This window comes from Coffea arabica, chromosome 6e, assembly GCF_036785885.1.
Source record: "Coffea arabica cultivar ET-39 chromosome 6e, Coffea Arabica ET-39 HiFi, whole genome shotgun sequence".
Taxonomy (NCBI): domain Eukaryota; kingdom Viridiplantae; phylum Streptophyta; class Magnoliopsida; order Gentianales; family Rubiaceae; genus Coffea; species Coffea arabica.
The window spans coordinates 725,045-740,407 of NC_092321.1; the positions used below are offsets into that span (position 1 = coordinate 725,045).

The 15,363-nt window shown below is 38.8% G+C and overlaps 2 protein-coding genes across 7 annotated transcripts; one reads left to right on the top strand and one right to left on the bottom strand.

The window, feature by feature from the left end:
- The first annotated feature begins 1,608 nt into the window (after positions 1-1,608).
- On the top strand, positions 1,609-4,938 carry LOC140009246 (uncharacterized). The gene is made up of 2 exons (XM_072054202.1): positions 1,609-2,168; positions 2,577-4,938. Exon 2 carries the CDS (start codon positions 2,720-2,722, stop codon positions 4,325-4,327), a length of 1,608 nt encoding a protein of 535 aa, XP_071910303.1. The 5' UTR covers positions 1,609-2,168; positions 2,577-2,719; the 3' UTR covers positions 4,328-4,938.
- A 401-nt stretch (positions 4,939-5,339) lies between these two features.
- On the bottom strand, positions 5,340-15,363 carry LOC113697394 (protein DETOXIFICATION 44, chloroplastic-like). Of its 6 annotated transcripts, XM_072054200.1 has the most exons (14): positions 15,165-15,363; positions 15,000-15,076; positions 11,068-11,189; positions 10,580-10,738; positions 10,321-10,463; positions 9,606-9,741; positions 9,323-9,419; positions 8,543-8,643; positions 7,504-7,667; positions 6,841-6,912; positions 6,604-6,720; positions 6,142-6,237; positions 5,934-6,055; positions 5,340-5,624 (listed from the first exon to the last, which is right to left on the bottom strand). In XM_072054200.1, exons 1-14 carry the CDS (start codon positions 15,228-15,230, stop codon positions 5,561-5,563), a joined length of 1,536 nt encoding a protein of 511 aa, XP_071910301.1. In that variant the 5' UTR covers positions 15,231-15,363; the 3' UTR covers positions 5,340-5,560. The 6 variants fall into 6 exon arrangements, 5 of the variants coding, with proteins under 5 accessions (XP_071910301.1, XP_027072792.2, XP_071910299.1 ...); XR_003449865.2 differs by lacking the exons at positions 15,000-15,076; positions 15,165-15,363 and adding an exon at positions 11,384-11,807 and having other exon boundaries at positions 5,934-6,051; XM_027216991.2 differs by lacking the exons at positions 15,000-15,076; positions 15,165-15,363 and adding an exon at positions 11,384-11,807.

Here is a 15,363-nt window from a genome sequence, read left to right on the forward strand (position 1 = left end):
TGCCCTCTTCGCCTCGGGGCTAGGACTCCCTGTTCTGGATTCCGACTGTCCGGCTCCGGTCGTCCTCGGCGCCTTGCGTTTCCGGCCGAGGTGACCTCCAGACTGCCCTTTCAGGTAGTTCACAATGGCTTCGAAGGCTGGCAGATTTGCCGCCACCGACTGCACCAGCTGCTCTGGTGGGATCCGCGAGGGCTCGATCCTTTCTTCCTTCACGATTGGATCTTGGCGGGGGTGCTGTGGATCGCTCCGTTCATTCCCCTTGGATCCGTCCACGTTCCTCTGAGATCTGGTCTTCGGCATGATCTTGCGAAAGAAAGTACTTGAAGTTCCCACAGACGGCGCCAATTGATGCGACTGCCAAAAACGAGATCCGAGCTGAACTGTGGTTCTGCCGAGCTAGCTGGTAGGGAGCAGGGTGGCCGTGCCGACCTGTAAGCAAAGATGCGGCGGGGTTGGTCCCCCGAAGCAACTCCGACGATCAAGTCAATAAAAGCTTGGAATCGAAGTGAGTATGTGTTCAAAAGAAATAGCGTACCTAGCATCTTCGCAATGCGTTGTATTTATAGAGTCGGAGGTAGTAGTTTCCTAGCAGGACAAGGAGTCCTCCATAGCGGGGGACTCCTTCTAGGGTTCCGCTAGCTAGTTCCGATAAGTTCGGGCGGCGCGGCCCACCAGGCCCATTCATTCTCAGCTCGGTCAACCTGGTGGGTTGCCCCCTAACTCTCCCGAGCTGACCACCCAGACGGGTCAACTCTTCTCCGCCGAACTGACATGCGTAGGGGATGACCTGACAAGGGCAAGACAGAACTGACGTGAATGTGGGACCCACTACAAATACAAACGGGAAAGGAAAAATAGCTGCATGATGCTGTTTGATGACCTCCTCATATTGCAGCCCATTCAACAAATCCGACCTGTTTGTATTGAGGGTTTATACTTTGTAAGAAGAGGAAAAATGAAAATGAATTGCGTATACTGTGTTTTTTTTTTTTGGGGGGTACTCAATTGCGTCTGATGTCTAAATTCAAAAGCAAAAAAGCACTTACCATGTTGTTCTTTTTTTAACAATACAAAACTTAAAAGTCAGATTTTGCAAAGCAATCGGAAATAGAAAATTAATCAAAGCTAAAATTGAGTATTCAAAATCATTTAAGAAAAAAAAATACTAAAAGAATAAATTAAAAGGGAGCAAAACCATTTTTTGTTTTACCTCTTACATCATTTACATCTCCAACTGTCAGGTCTAAAATTTGAGTGGGAAGGGAAGAGTTTTAAAACCTTTCCCCTGATTATAAAACCAACCATAGCGGGGAGTGAAACCTTAGTAACTAAGTACTGGAATTTTATTTAATGGATGGAGTTTACCGTCTATTAACTTCATCACCAAGTAAACGAGAAAAGAGTGCAAAAAAAAAATGTTTTTGGCAAGAAAGAATAATTAGAAAAGTTTGAGAAAAAGGAGTATATTCTTGAGGACCAAGAAAGAGCAGCAAGTATTCAGGAAGGAAGTTGATATACGACTGCAAATTGGTTTGGAAGTTTGAAAGGAAATAATTAAAAAAAAAAAAAAAGGGGACAAGGAAATACAAGGTGCGTAATGGGCAAGAAAAGGAGGGACAGACCCGAGTGAGTAGGCTGCTGTTAATAAGGTTCGTCTACGGCCTTCACCCATGCATCCTCTGCCATGCCCCAATAACAGATTAATTGCCACCAAATAAGTTATTTTTGCCTGGGACTTCAATCTTCAGTATAAATAAAACAAGCAGAAGGAAAAAAAAAAAGAAGGGGAAATGAGAAATTTCCGAAAATAAGAATAGTTACTTAGTTCCCAAGAGAGAGCAATCAGCAGTAATTGCTGAAGAGCCGGTACTGTTGGATTGCCAAAAACAACACCACCAGCGCCGTCTGCAATATTGCATAGCAGCATAGGTGAATAAAAGGACACCTTCTTTCCTTTCTTTTCTTGAGAAGACTGAAAAAGGAAAACGAGAGTCGAGTCTAGAATCGATCCTAAAGCGAAATATATATATATACTCATACACGTATACACACCGATAAAGATTGAGAAAGAGGTATACAAGGCCCCGACCAACTCACCAAGAACACTTTTCTTTGTTTTCTCAAAGGCGCATGTCTTCTGATATTCATATCACTGCAAATACCGACGGGTAAGTCAAATTTTCTTTAGCCTCTTCACCAAATCCAATCTTCTTTGAATGGTAATCTTTTATATACAATCCCACATTAGTTTTCTTGTCCTTTGCGCATTCCAGTTCTAATCCCCTTTGTTTCGTCGGTCTTGGCTAGTAATCGTTTTTCTGGACTATTAACTACTGTTAAGTATGCGTTCTTGAATTTTAATGGAGTCTTATTATTACAACACAAGAAACGATTAGGGTTTGAAACAAGAATTACTAACTTGCTATACCTGGTGCGTGCGTGGTTTAATATGGTTTAATGTTAGAGCCCTCAACGACTGAGGCCCTTAAGATGGATGATAAAACTTGTAATTAATAATTCAGTGTTTAGTGCTGTTACTAAAGATTTGATTTTTTTTTTTTTTCGTGTTTCTGCAGTTGATCAATTTGGCCTACTGAAATATACACTACTACAGAAGATTTGGTGAAGCGAAAGACGTGGTGGCGGGTGGGCCTTTATTTTGTGTGTGTGCGCGCGTGTGAGTGCGTTTTTTTGTGCTTGACCTGGTAAAAGTTTGTAAATGGCGTGTGGCGGGAACAGAAGTAACAATAATTCACGGAGGAGGAGGAGTAGTGTGGAAAGTGAATCCGTAGACGACATATTGTTGAAGTGGAAGAATTTGAACAGACAAATACTGGAAACTGTGGGTGTGGTGGGTGATGATGAAGTGGGCGGGGATGAATTATTCAGGAGAAAGAAGAAGAGAAAAGTTCTACCCAGGGGTTCCAGAAAGGGATGTATGCGAGGCAAAGGTGGACCCGAGAACTCCCGGTGTAATTTCAGGGGTGTTAGACAGCGGACTTGGGGAAAATGGGTTGCTGAAATCCGAGAGCCGGTTTCTTTTTCCAAAACCCAAGTCCTGAGTAAGCGCGGCCGCCTGTGGCTGGGTACTTTTCCCACAGCTGTTGAAGCTGCTCTTAAATATGACGAGGCTGCCAGGGCTATGTATGGCCCTGATGCTATTCTCAACTTCCCGGAGAATTGTGCACCCCCACCCCCACCCCCCTCCTCACTTCATCATCACTCGTCTACTATTAACGACAACAATGATTCGTCCACTGCCGACTCTGCAGCATCATCGACGTCGGTTGACCCGGTAGTAGTACCACCGGATGGTAGTTGTATCGATAAGGGTGTTTTAGAGATTGAAATTGACAACCCTGCAGATAAGTCGAATGGATATCTTGTACGTACCAAGACAGTGGAATCCCCTGCTGAAACATCGGGTTTAAGCGGTGTTACCGTTTTGCAAGAGTCGAAAATTGAGTCAGACGCAACGCATTATGCTCCAACACCGTCGCCAACGAAGCTACATTGTTGCAATATGGATGGCGGCGAACCATCATACTCTCGTATTAAAGTTGAGCAGCCACCAGAGAACCAAGTCCACAGCCAAGTAGTCTCCCAGATCAATGAAGATTCAGTAATTAGACACGCTGCAGAGGCAGAAACGAGATTTCCTATCGACGATCCTGTTGGTGCGGCGGACCTGGACGAATTAGTATTATTGGACGAGCAGCAGAAACTTGGTAATCCAGGGATGCCTGATGATAATGGTTTCTGGCGCAATATTCTGCATGGGCAATCCCTGGATTTCGATAGTTCTGAGTGTATTAGCAGCTTAGACGACGACATGCGGTTGACCACTGGGGATTGGGCGGCGCATCTTGATGATAATCTTCCCGTTGGATGCGAGGCCTCCGGTGCCATCTCTCTGCAGGAGGACAGCACTTGGCTTGAGAATATTAACAAAATGTTAATGGAGGACACGGACTCTTTAAATTTCCTCGACTTACTGGATCCGAAGCCTCAAGGAGGATATCGTGATGAAACATTTCGGGCGAGGGGGCCGGGCTGTCAAGAACCTGGCGCTGGGCGATTCGAGCTGCAGAACATACAACCACCGGCAACAATAGTTGATGATTTTCCCGGTTCTTCAGGAGCAGTCAACGCTTCTGACACTGGATTGAGGAATGAGGTAGACGGCGATCTTGGTCAATACAGATCTTCTGATGAGGACCAAGGGCAATATTGGCTACAACACCAAGATGCGAAGCTCAACGTGGAAAACTTACAGGCTATAATTTTGGACGACAATTTGAATATTGACATTTCGGACCTTTATTGATTAGTCTTTCCTTGGAAGCGGGAAGGGATAAATTGTTTGTGACATAGAAAACTTTGCTGCGACGTTCGGATACCATGAGACCTGAAAAGTGCATCTCAGAAGAAGATTTTGTACGAGTAATCGCTATTCAGTGGACGATGACGATGATGGAAAGACGTAGTAGTATTAGTTGATTCACATTTTGGCCCCGAAGCTTGCAAAGTTTAACCTAGAAGTAGAAATTGAGATTGAAATTCTTTGATGTTCATCAAGTAGTTTTTAATGGATGGTATACTGTAAATTCATCCAGGACAAGCAAGTCTCTGGAATACATACACATCAGGCTTTTGGGTTATCTGTGTTGATCTGCTTCCAGCTTAGAAAAAAGACTCTGAAATATGAACAGAAACTTTGTTCAGTTTCTTTGTTCTTTTCTTCCTTTTCTCCCTGGTGTTGTGAGCTCTAGTATTGTGGCCTGTAAAATTCTCAAATTAACGGAGTCAAATTTCATTGTTCTCGTCTTTGCGGAAAGCAGAATATAACAGATAGGTTGGCAAAGCTTGGAGCACCCCAGAGGGAGATGTTAGTTATGCTTGTGCAATTTAGAGCCAAAATTAAGATTGTGGTTATCAGCTTGGTTTTCCTGCTATTACAAAAATGTCATTCATATAGGCGGAAGTCAGCGAAAGAAAGAATTTACACTGTACATTGCGCTTTAACAATAACCAATGCTCTTAAAGGTAACTCTACCATCTGCATACATATCGTTGGAGAAAATCACAAGTTATCAGGATCTACAAATACCAAAGGAAAATGATCATGTACAAATAAGTCTCTTACTATGTTTAACACCTAATTTAAATACTACATAACCCTAAATCTTTTCACCATGATAACTTACTGTAAGCTATCAAACTTTACAGGGTTTTTTTTTTTTTTTTGGGGGACAAACATTGCAGGGTTAATTTTGAAAGAGACGAAAAAAAAAAGGTCAGAATAAAGAGCAGACCTTTGCTGTATTACAGAATTCCTCTTCGTTCAATTAGGACAATGTCCTCGATCTTGCTGTTGCAATGTGGAGAAGTTACCTATTCCGTAGCCCTTGAGATGAATAGTAGTGAAGCTTGAAGCAGGTCAGCTTCCAGGGTGTCAATAGTTCATGAATCAATGGCTGCAGGCTGATCATTTTACCTCCACCAGGCTGATCATTAACCAGTACACGCAAACACGGCAGGAGTCATGTTGATAGTTGGTTCAGGCACTTTCTCGCTCCACACCAGACCCCAGAAATTTCCATGGTCCGCCTCTAGCACCCAACCTGAGATTCAAAGTATATATGACACACATAGGAGAGAGCCCACATGACATCCAGGAGGAAGTCCAAATTCAGGGACAAAGATGCAAAACGTTTCAATTAACATTGGCTGGATTGAGTAGCTTAACAGCAGTGGCCCAAAGACAAACCTAACTTTGTAGTACTTAACATCACGTATCTGCATGTAGCAAAGGCAAACGAGCAGAAAAACAAGTGCAATACACTAGCAAACGGCAAGTAATACCTTGGACACATGATAATTCATGCTAATGCATCTTTAATTAAATTAATGAGAGAGAGAGAGACTGAGACCTCAAGATTCCAGCAGCAACTCTCAAAGTCATAAAGGAAAATAGCCCTGCCCAGACTCCAGCAAGGCCCCAAAAATAAGTGGCCACCAGCAAGATCACCGCTGATATTACTCCAATAACTATCTACCCATCACAAGTAAACTGTGAACATAAATAATCATAAAAGATGTTGAATGATAAAGCATCAAAATGGTAGGACAGAGTGGTACCATAGAGTATGCAGCGTATCCAAAATCTGAAACCCCATAGTAAAGCCCGTCAAGAACAAAAGCTAGAGCATTCATAGGCTGGGATCCAGCAACAAACTACAGAAAAAGATTCAATACCACAAAGAAAATTGCTCAGTTTGTCAAGTAATTAGAATATGAGTAGAAACAAAACCGGAAGCGCTGAGTTCGTGTGTCCTTCTAATCCACATTATTAGAGGATATAAAGCAATATATCCATATTAGGAGCAAATTTGTACTAAACAATAAAATCTTTAAATGCTAAACTTTCTGCTCTTGAATCTGAGGAAAAATTTGCTTATGATATTCTGACAGAATGTTAACTTTAGTCCACATTGCTCAACAATAGTACTTTCTTCACTGTAAATTTCAGTTCCATCAATCCAAGTCCATGCAACAAAGAAGCGCTCAACACACAAAAATTTTATAAAAAGAAATTCTTACCAAGGTACCAGATCTCGCAATTTTCAGAACCTCTGAATCCACAGTGAATAAGCTGGAGAGTGCTCCAAAACCAAGAAACAAGAATACAGCTAATGCTACTCCGGTTATTAAACCAATCTGATCATTATTAATACAATAACAAGTACATCGAGAAGTTAGTTCGTCTTCTGTATGGAAGTCAATGTGATGCCAAAATTTTGATAAGATAGGGCCAGCACAACCAGAAATTCAACAAACCTGCAAAACTTTGTAAACAACTTCCCGTGCTTCACCATAACTGCCTTGGGAATAACCACTGGCAAGGAGAGCCTGCAAGAATAAAAGGAGTTAAATTTGATGGCAATGCAGAGAGAGAATTACTCAATTCTATACAAAATTTTCTTAGACAATCAAATAAGACAAGTAGCAGAAGAAACAGGAAAAGACATTGAAGGTATTGAGGCTCCTTTTGTCCTCCTGCAGGCACTTCTTCTTCCAGGCACTTAAGAGTTGACCAAACCATATAACTACCCAAATGCTGAATTGCAACACATTTCAAGGGTCCAGCCAAATATATTCCAGAGATCTCTGTAACCAGGAACTAACCAACAATCTAACTTTAGTGAATCAAAGATTAAGAAAATAGAGCTTCCAAATATCTTGAAGTCCGAAATTCAAGCACCAGAGAGATAATCAGTCAGCTTATTCAGTAAACTTCTGAACTACAAATGATAACAATGGTTGTAACGATAAAATTTTGAGCCTCAATCAACCTAATCTGTACCCACAAAGCACCAGTAGTGTATACAAACTGTGTCATGGTACAAGCCACAAATGGAATTGATTTGTGTCTTATGAGTAAACGAAAAACCAAAACTGGCAACACACCAGACAGCACTGTCAATATTGTTGCATTATTACCTGCCCTGCAAGTGCTAGAGCATCAGTAAGCAAAGATACAGCCAACCAAACTTGAAAACAGATTTGATGCCCGGCCATAGAAATGGCCCCCTCTCTTGCTGCCATAGATGTAGCTAGAGTTGTAATCATGAGCACTGCTAAGGTCCTTCCAATTAAAAGACCCCCTGCAAAATGAAAATCAAACAGTTATTGATACAAAGAGTGATTTTAGAGTTCCAGGAGGTGCAGCACCTTATAGAATATGGCCACGGAAAAAATATAGGTCAAAGGCTCAAAATCAAAGTTGAACACATCTAAAAGATCATTCTATTTGAATGAGTCAACTGCATGCGACCATGTATTCTAGACTCTTTGGCAAACAGTCACCTAATGAAACGGATGTTAAAAACTAGTACATTCAAACTTCAAACTCCAACAACATAACAGCAGCTATAATAACAAAACCAATCAAAATATTGATGTTTCAACCATCCAAGGTTATGCAAATTACATCAAATTCATGCTGTCATTTGGTTAAAGTTTCATATTTGTTTTGTCTTAGAGATTAAGGAGTCTCAAGTATGCTGAAGTGCCCCAAAATTTCATCAGAGACAAAAGAGTTGGAGTCTCAAACATGCACAGTCTTGAAATATACAGCAATTATATCTTTGGCACTGCAATCTGCACAAAAAAATTCATAAAACTTGCACATTGGAGAATGATATGAGAAAACAGCAATTATGATTCTTACACTTGACCATGGATGATGACATTGACTTAAGAAATCACCATGTTCCAAACTTACAGTAAGAACCATTGCAAGAATGAAACCAAGTAACTATATATAAAGTTGTCAGCCAAGTACATGTATACGGGTTAATTATGTTCCTGGTCCTCAAGTGATAATCTTACTCACAGTTCTTCTGACATTTACTAAAGCACTGTCAGGAGTTGTGACAACCTTTTTTCTAGATACTAATGTTCAACATGTGACAACGTAGATGAAAAGACAGTAAGTCATTCATGAAATGTTTTAGCTATTTAAGATATCAAAATATACCAGATTTTAGATATCGAGCAACCCTTCCTGCATCAACATTCGGTGTCATAAGTTGGACTTTGTCGTTTAACTTTGATAGCAAGATGAAAGCAGTCAAGTACCTGGTGCAGAAAATTTATGGAAATCAATTAGGTATAGGTCCCATACGAGAGCATAAACTTGTCATTTAGTCCTATTCTATAACTTTAAGGATCATAATGTCTTATCAAACTTCTGTAGAACCAATAAGTCCAACTTCTCATATATTATTCTAGGAATTCCCAAGACTTTTCCAATATAACTTCCTTTTTTTTTTTGAGCCTTCTATTTTTTCAAACAGTTTGATTTTTAGATTAAAATATGTTTCAAGAATGAGGAACAGAAATAATTTCCACAATCATTTGTTTATATCCAAAACTTTGTCACACTTTAGACAACACACATAATCAAGAAATTTTGCCGATATATGATCAATAACTAATCTCTCAGGGAAAAAAAGAGCGTAGAGAATTACCAGCAACTCATAATTTTAAGTTTTGGTGTTAATCCATTTTAAAATAAACATCAAAATGATAAATATGAATAACCATTGGACTTGAAAGGGTAGAAGATCAAAATAATAACTGAAGATCAAAGGACTTGCTTGAATTAGGAATCATTGGTAATGGAGTAGTTGATCAATTTTCATGGTCCTTGACTCTTTGCAAATCTGAGTTCATGGTATTTTTCCCTAAGATGGCAAGAATTATTTATAATAAGTTGAGCAACTACTGCAATAGGTTTACCACATCATTGACGTACTCAGATATCACTGTAGCAATTGCAGCACCTGCTACGCCAATACCAAAGCAAAATATCAAAATTGCATCTAGTATTGCATTTAATACATTACCAGCTCCTGAGAATGAAAAGCAGAATTACATCAGATAAACAGTTATTAAGAAGAAAAAGGATGTTAAAAGGTAGAGTGCTAGGAGGTATGTTTTAGGTTAAACATGCAAAGTAGCAGAGCAGACACAGATTTGGCTGTGCACAAATATCAAACAGATTTGGCATGAGACAAATTCAATTTTGCAATACTTGCCAACAGCATATAACGGAGTTTTTGTATCCTTAAATCCACGGAAAGTTCCTTGAGCAGCAAGTGCTATAACAAGTGGTGGAGCACCAAATGCCCTCAGTGTTAGAAATTGCTCTGCTGGTATGCGCATGGACGACTCCTATGGAACACCAAGGACAGTGAACAACAATAGACAAAATCTTTAACAATCATAAGATGGAAGTTCATGTGTTCTGACAACAAATTCATGTAAGAACATCAGACTCATGGCAAAGCAATAAACTTGATTCGCATTGCTGTTCCCTTTGAACCTATAGTAAACGATATCGCTGGTATATAGTAGATGTAAATTTATCACGTAATTTATCATTTTCCTTTTCCTTATGTACAGAGATTTTAGTTTTTGGTACAAAAGAATTTAGAAAGACTATGTAGCAGAGTCAATAACATACTCAACTTGTCTGAGCTAGTATTAGGCTATTATCTTAGCTGCTTCTCTCTCTCTCTCTCTCTCTCTCTCTCTCTCTCTCTCTGTCTGTATGCATTTAAGAGCTATAAAACTTTTAATATCTAAGTTCATTTCTCCATCCAGCACATGCTGCAACAAACAGTCACGTGGATGCCTAATAAAGAAACTATGAAAAAAGCATATCATATATTTTCTAAAATTGAGGCACAAAGATGGAGAGATAAGTGAGACCAATAAGAACAAAATACTCAATTAGCAAACAAGACATACAGCAGGTATACCCATCGTGTTCATTAAGAAACCGGACCCAACAGAGAGTGCAACAGTTTCTGCGATCCCAAGTCCGGTTGCAAGAGCTAATGAAGTTGATACTGAAGGAAGGAGAATCTTGCCTTTGTGATCAGGCGGGCCATCTAGTTCACAGAGCCCAAAAGTGAGCCTCGTTATTATGAAGAGGCAAAATTTATAGCAAATCGAAGAAGGTCAACAAATTGAATAAAGGCATAGCATCTCCTATAGAGAAAAGTACCGCAGACAGGTGGACCAGACTCATTAGAACCATTGGTAATGGCCGCTTGCTCTTCGGCAACAAAAGATGTTGTGAGGTTGAGCAGTGGAACATTGAACAACTTTGAGACTAAGTTGAAAACTGAAACTGAAACCCCTACAGCTGCCAATTCAACCGATCCTACATGATGCACCATAGTTAAGAACCAAGGAAGATACAAACTTTAATATGTGGACATTTGTAAACGAAATGATTGGACAAAGATTGCTCAGTAATAACACTGGCAGTAATTTCTTTACCACCTCTTGTTTCACATTTCAGTCAAAAAAAAAAAAAAAAAGAGCCAAGATCAAGTTTTAGCAAGTCATCATTTGTGGAACTCGCACCCTAACAAAAGATTATTACGTATATGTGCAATTTATCAGCATAAAAAACGCACATGGTGGGCTTTCATATGTTGGATGAAGCTCTAGAAGAAAAGTCGCTTAAAAAGGTACTAAGGAAATTACCCAAATGGCCAACAAATGCAGTATCTACTAATGAAGTAATTGGGTCTGCCAGAAGAGCCAGCGCAGCAGGCAGTGCAATTGACAGAATCTCCAATGCCAGCACATCCAATTTAAGTACATTTCTGCGAAATCCCACATTCTTGAAATTAAATTGCAGTAAAGTTACGTAAAATAATTGCAACCAAGACATAGCGCGAAGCCGAGAGTTCCGATACAACAAAGATGAACAGATTAGTAATACAGAAAATTGAACCGAGTAAACCAAGCTACTAGAAGTATAATCAACAACAGCCAACAGGAAGGATGGTTACAGCACCGAAGTGGATACGGAAGGGGAGAGAGGGAAGACCCAGAATCGGGGTTGGAGTCGGGTTGGTCAACGAGATTATCTGAACGGGATGGTTGAGTCTTGGCCTGCGGCAGGGTGTTAGTAGAAGGGTCATTGGGCAATGATTTTGGAACATTTTGCTGCAGACGTGCTGTAGAGAAAGTTGTCAAGTGATTACCAGCAGAGGACAGTTTTTGGCTCTTGAATGGCGGTCGAATAGTGGAGTAAAAGAAGCAACTCCGGTAGGGGTTGTGGTTGGAGTTTCCGATCAAGAAAAGGTTATGGAGGTGGGAGTGGCAGCGGTGGCGGGCGAGCCCACACGCGAGTGCCATGTTCTGAATCACTTCCGGAAATCAATTACTGCTACTCCTACTACAGTTACAAATAACTACAATACAATGCCCTGCTTCAATCTTACCTAGATTTGGGTAACTGAATTAACGGCTACAATTGGCGCTCCCACATTAAAATATCTAGCTTTGAAAAAAAAAAAAAACATTAAAATATCTTGCATCTCTTTCGGAAGTACTGCTACCATATGTCGTCGTACGATTGCCGCTCCCGCTCCCATGTTACACTTGTAGTACCACAAACTGTACTCTTTCGCCAGTAGCACTTATCAATTAATAATACATAAATACTAGAACAAATTGCCTGATGTTGAAATTTAGCATTTTGTCTTTTCATTTCCTCTTCTGTACATATAAATATTGGATGATGATTAGGTAAAATGTACAGCGTGCTGAATTAAAAAGGCTAGAGATATTATCAGAACAATTGTATCAAATAAGAACAGTTAGTATAGGACCTTTAGACACGCCTTACCACTTATGATAAAAAAATCAAATAAAATTCCAAAACTGCTAGTAGTATTTTTGTAAACTTAACCATTAAAAAAAACACAAAAGAGGTAAATATATTTCAACTAAATAAAGAGATAAGTGCATTTCGAAAGATCAAAACTAGATATTATCAAGTACAAAAAAAAAAAAAAAAACACAACCAAGTCATTGGCCACCACCAAAGACTCTAAGTTTTGATGAGATGAAAGGTCAAGAGTTCAATATGCCACTATATGTGATTTCTTTTAAATTCATACGGATGCATTACTATATTTGACTTCTTCTAAATCCATCAATATATAGTTTAGAGTAGAAAAAAAAAAGTACCACTTACACAAATAAGTGCTCAAATAATACATGATAACTACTTCAACCGAACCTCCAACTTATAAAAAGAAGAAGAAGAAGTTACTTTAACCGAAATCTCTATTAAAAAAATGTTTTCTTGGAATAAACCAGTAGTCCTATTAGTCATAGCTAGACATTTTTGTACATCACATTTTTTATCTGCACGTGATAAAGGAATTGGAAACAGATGTGTAAATAACATGTAACCATGATATAAGTATGTCATAGACCGAATGGGACTATGATACACGGATGTCATAGATCGAACCTTTTTGAAAGAATGTCATAGATCGGACTAGAAATTTTTTTTTGAACGGGTGGATTTTATTATGTGTAAAAGTTAAAACCATAACCTCTAATATGGTCAAATTTTTACGGGGAAAAAAAGTTTAATTTACAGAAAACATATTAAAATTTTCAATTTTGTAAAGGAAGAAAAACCCAAATTGCCAAAAGGATGATTTTAAGAACATACACTAAGATTTCTAAAAATTGCAGTTACCCTTGAAGTTTAAAAAGTTACAAAAACCTCCTCTAAAAAGTATGTTTTGATGACAAGTGGTGATATAAGCATAAAAAAATCCAGTGAATATCCTATATTGCCCCTATTTGATTTACAAAATAAATTGAATGACAAAAGAAATCAAATACCAGGATTACTTGCTAAGTAAAATATTTTAAGATAGTTATTTATAGAAAAACTTAGGCCATGTTTCAAGACATCATTTTTTTTTAAATATTTGAACTTCTTCTTTTCTTTTCTTTGCTCATTAAGTTGTGAATTTGCCAAAAAAAGTTGTGAAGAAATTGTTTTTAAAAAATGCATCCCTACCGGTCATATATTTAAAAAACTAAGTAAGAAATCCATTTAACTGGCCTAAGAATTAAATATAATGTATTAGGTGAAATGAGATTAGAGCTATTTGGATAAAAAAAAGTGTTTGCAAAATGTGGGTTTTTTTTTGCTTCATACTCATTTTTCAATTAGAATTTATAAAGTTGTCAAAGTTATTATATAGTTTTTTCACTACACTAAAGGAGGTAAGTATAACTTGAAAAAAGGGGCTGCAATTGTCACAAACCTCGGGGAGGTTTATGAGATTATCCCTTCGCCAAAGCTTGGGGGCCACCATATTCCCGGTCACTACCCGGCCAAGTTATACCAGTTAAAATAGTCCACTTGGATTTAGATATGCTTGATCTGAGTACAACCCCCGAACCCCGCCCCGTTGACAAGTCAAACAACTGTCCGCCTGTATCCCAAAGACGAAAATAGCGGAAATTCCGTACGGAAAAAGAAGAATTTTGTGGTCGTGTGGCCAATTATCTTCTTTAGTGGGGCCCTAAGAGGAAAAAAAAAAAGAAGAAAAAGAAAACATGTTTACCCGCAGTAGTAGTAGTAGTACTTTTTGAGTATCATTAGTTTGAAAAATGGTAAAGGATGATTTTTACTACTCCTCCTGATAAGGATTGCTATTTAATAACTCCTGGTCTATTTTATTTAAGTACTCCTCCTTTGGTAAAGGGTCGTTTGGCAGACAAATTTTTGATCAAGTTTGCCTTCTATAAGTTTTTAAAAACTTTAACTACATTAATTTCAAAAAAATTTCAAAATTTTTAAATAATACATTTCAAAATATCAAAAAATTTACATACTTCAAAATTTTTTCCTACAACTTTTACAATAAATTAAGTTTTAGATAAACATCTAAAAAACTTACTTGTCAAACAGGATTTTTTATATGTTGACCGCATAGATACATCCTAATGTAGTATCATTTACATGGAGTGGATTTCATTTACTACTAGGGACCATATGTACGACACGTGATATGACTATATCTTAATGTAGTATGCTTTGTTAAAGTTTCCCCCAATAATTTGTGAGAGCTTGTACGTATAGACTACAGAGTGTATTGAGTATCTTTCGGTGATGGAAAATTATTCCAAGTGGAATCTTACAGTAACTATGGACCAATTCGAGACATGCCCGTTTTCTTTTATTCCCTTGTTTTACTCGGGGAAGTGGGACTCAGAATAGCAGGAATGATTCAACAAATCGCTCTTTTATGGAGAACCTAATTCTGCTCAGGAGGAATGTTCCAAAGCCTGGAATTGATTTGTGGTGTGTGTGTGTATATATATATGTATATTCCCCCCCTCTCCTGGGTCAAAACTCAAGACCAACCATCAGGTTTATGTTAAAACTTAAAAGTCAAGCACCCAGCTCGACGGACTTCCACCAGAGCGTAATTCTCCGATCAATTCCGTTCTGGTGACTTGACGAAAAAGAGAAGGCAGTACTACCGGTTTAAAGATCAAAGCTCAATATTAGTAGCAGAGAACAAGGATTAAGAATGACGAGTTTCAGCTTCCAAAAGAAGACTGCCTGCCACCTATATTTGATTACTTACATGAGAGGTTGCTTGCTGGTATGGTTAATTATGCCGTCATATGATCTTAGCCGTTGCATGCAGCAACTACTTTGATACTGCGATGATTGTTCGATAAAATCAGGCAACTAATGCACGAGAATTACAGCACCAACATTACCAGCTGTTGACACTTGATATAATTACCTCAGATGATGGCCGTCGTGATTGATTGGCTGAGAGCTTCGTTGGGAGATATGGGCATGTACGCATCAAGCAACGAGTGCGAAGAAGCCGTGAAGCTCAGGATGGATAGCGCTATATACATAAAGACCACAATCAGCAGAGTAGAGTAGAGGTCTTCTAGAGGACTGATGATCGAACATATGTATCTCGATCGTGATCT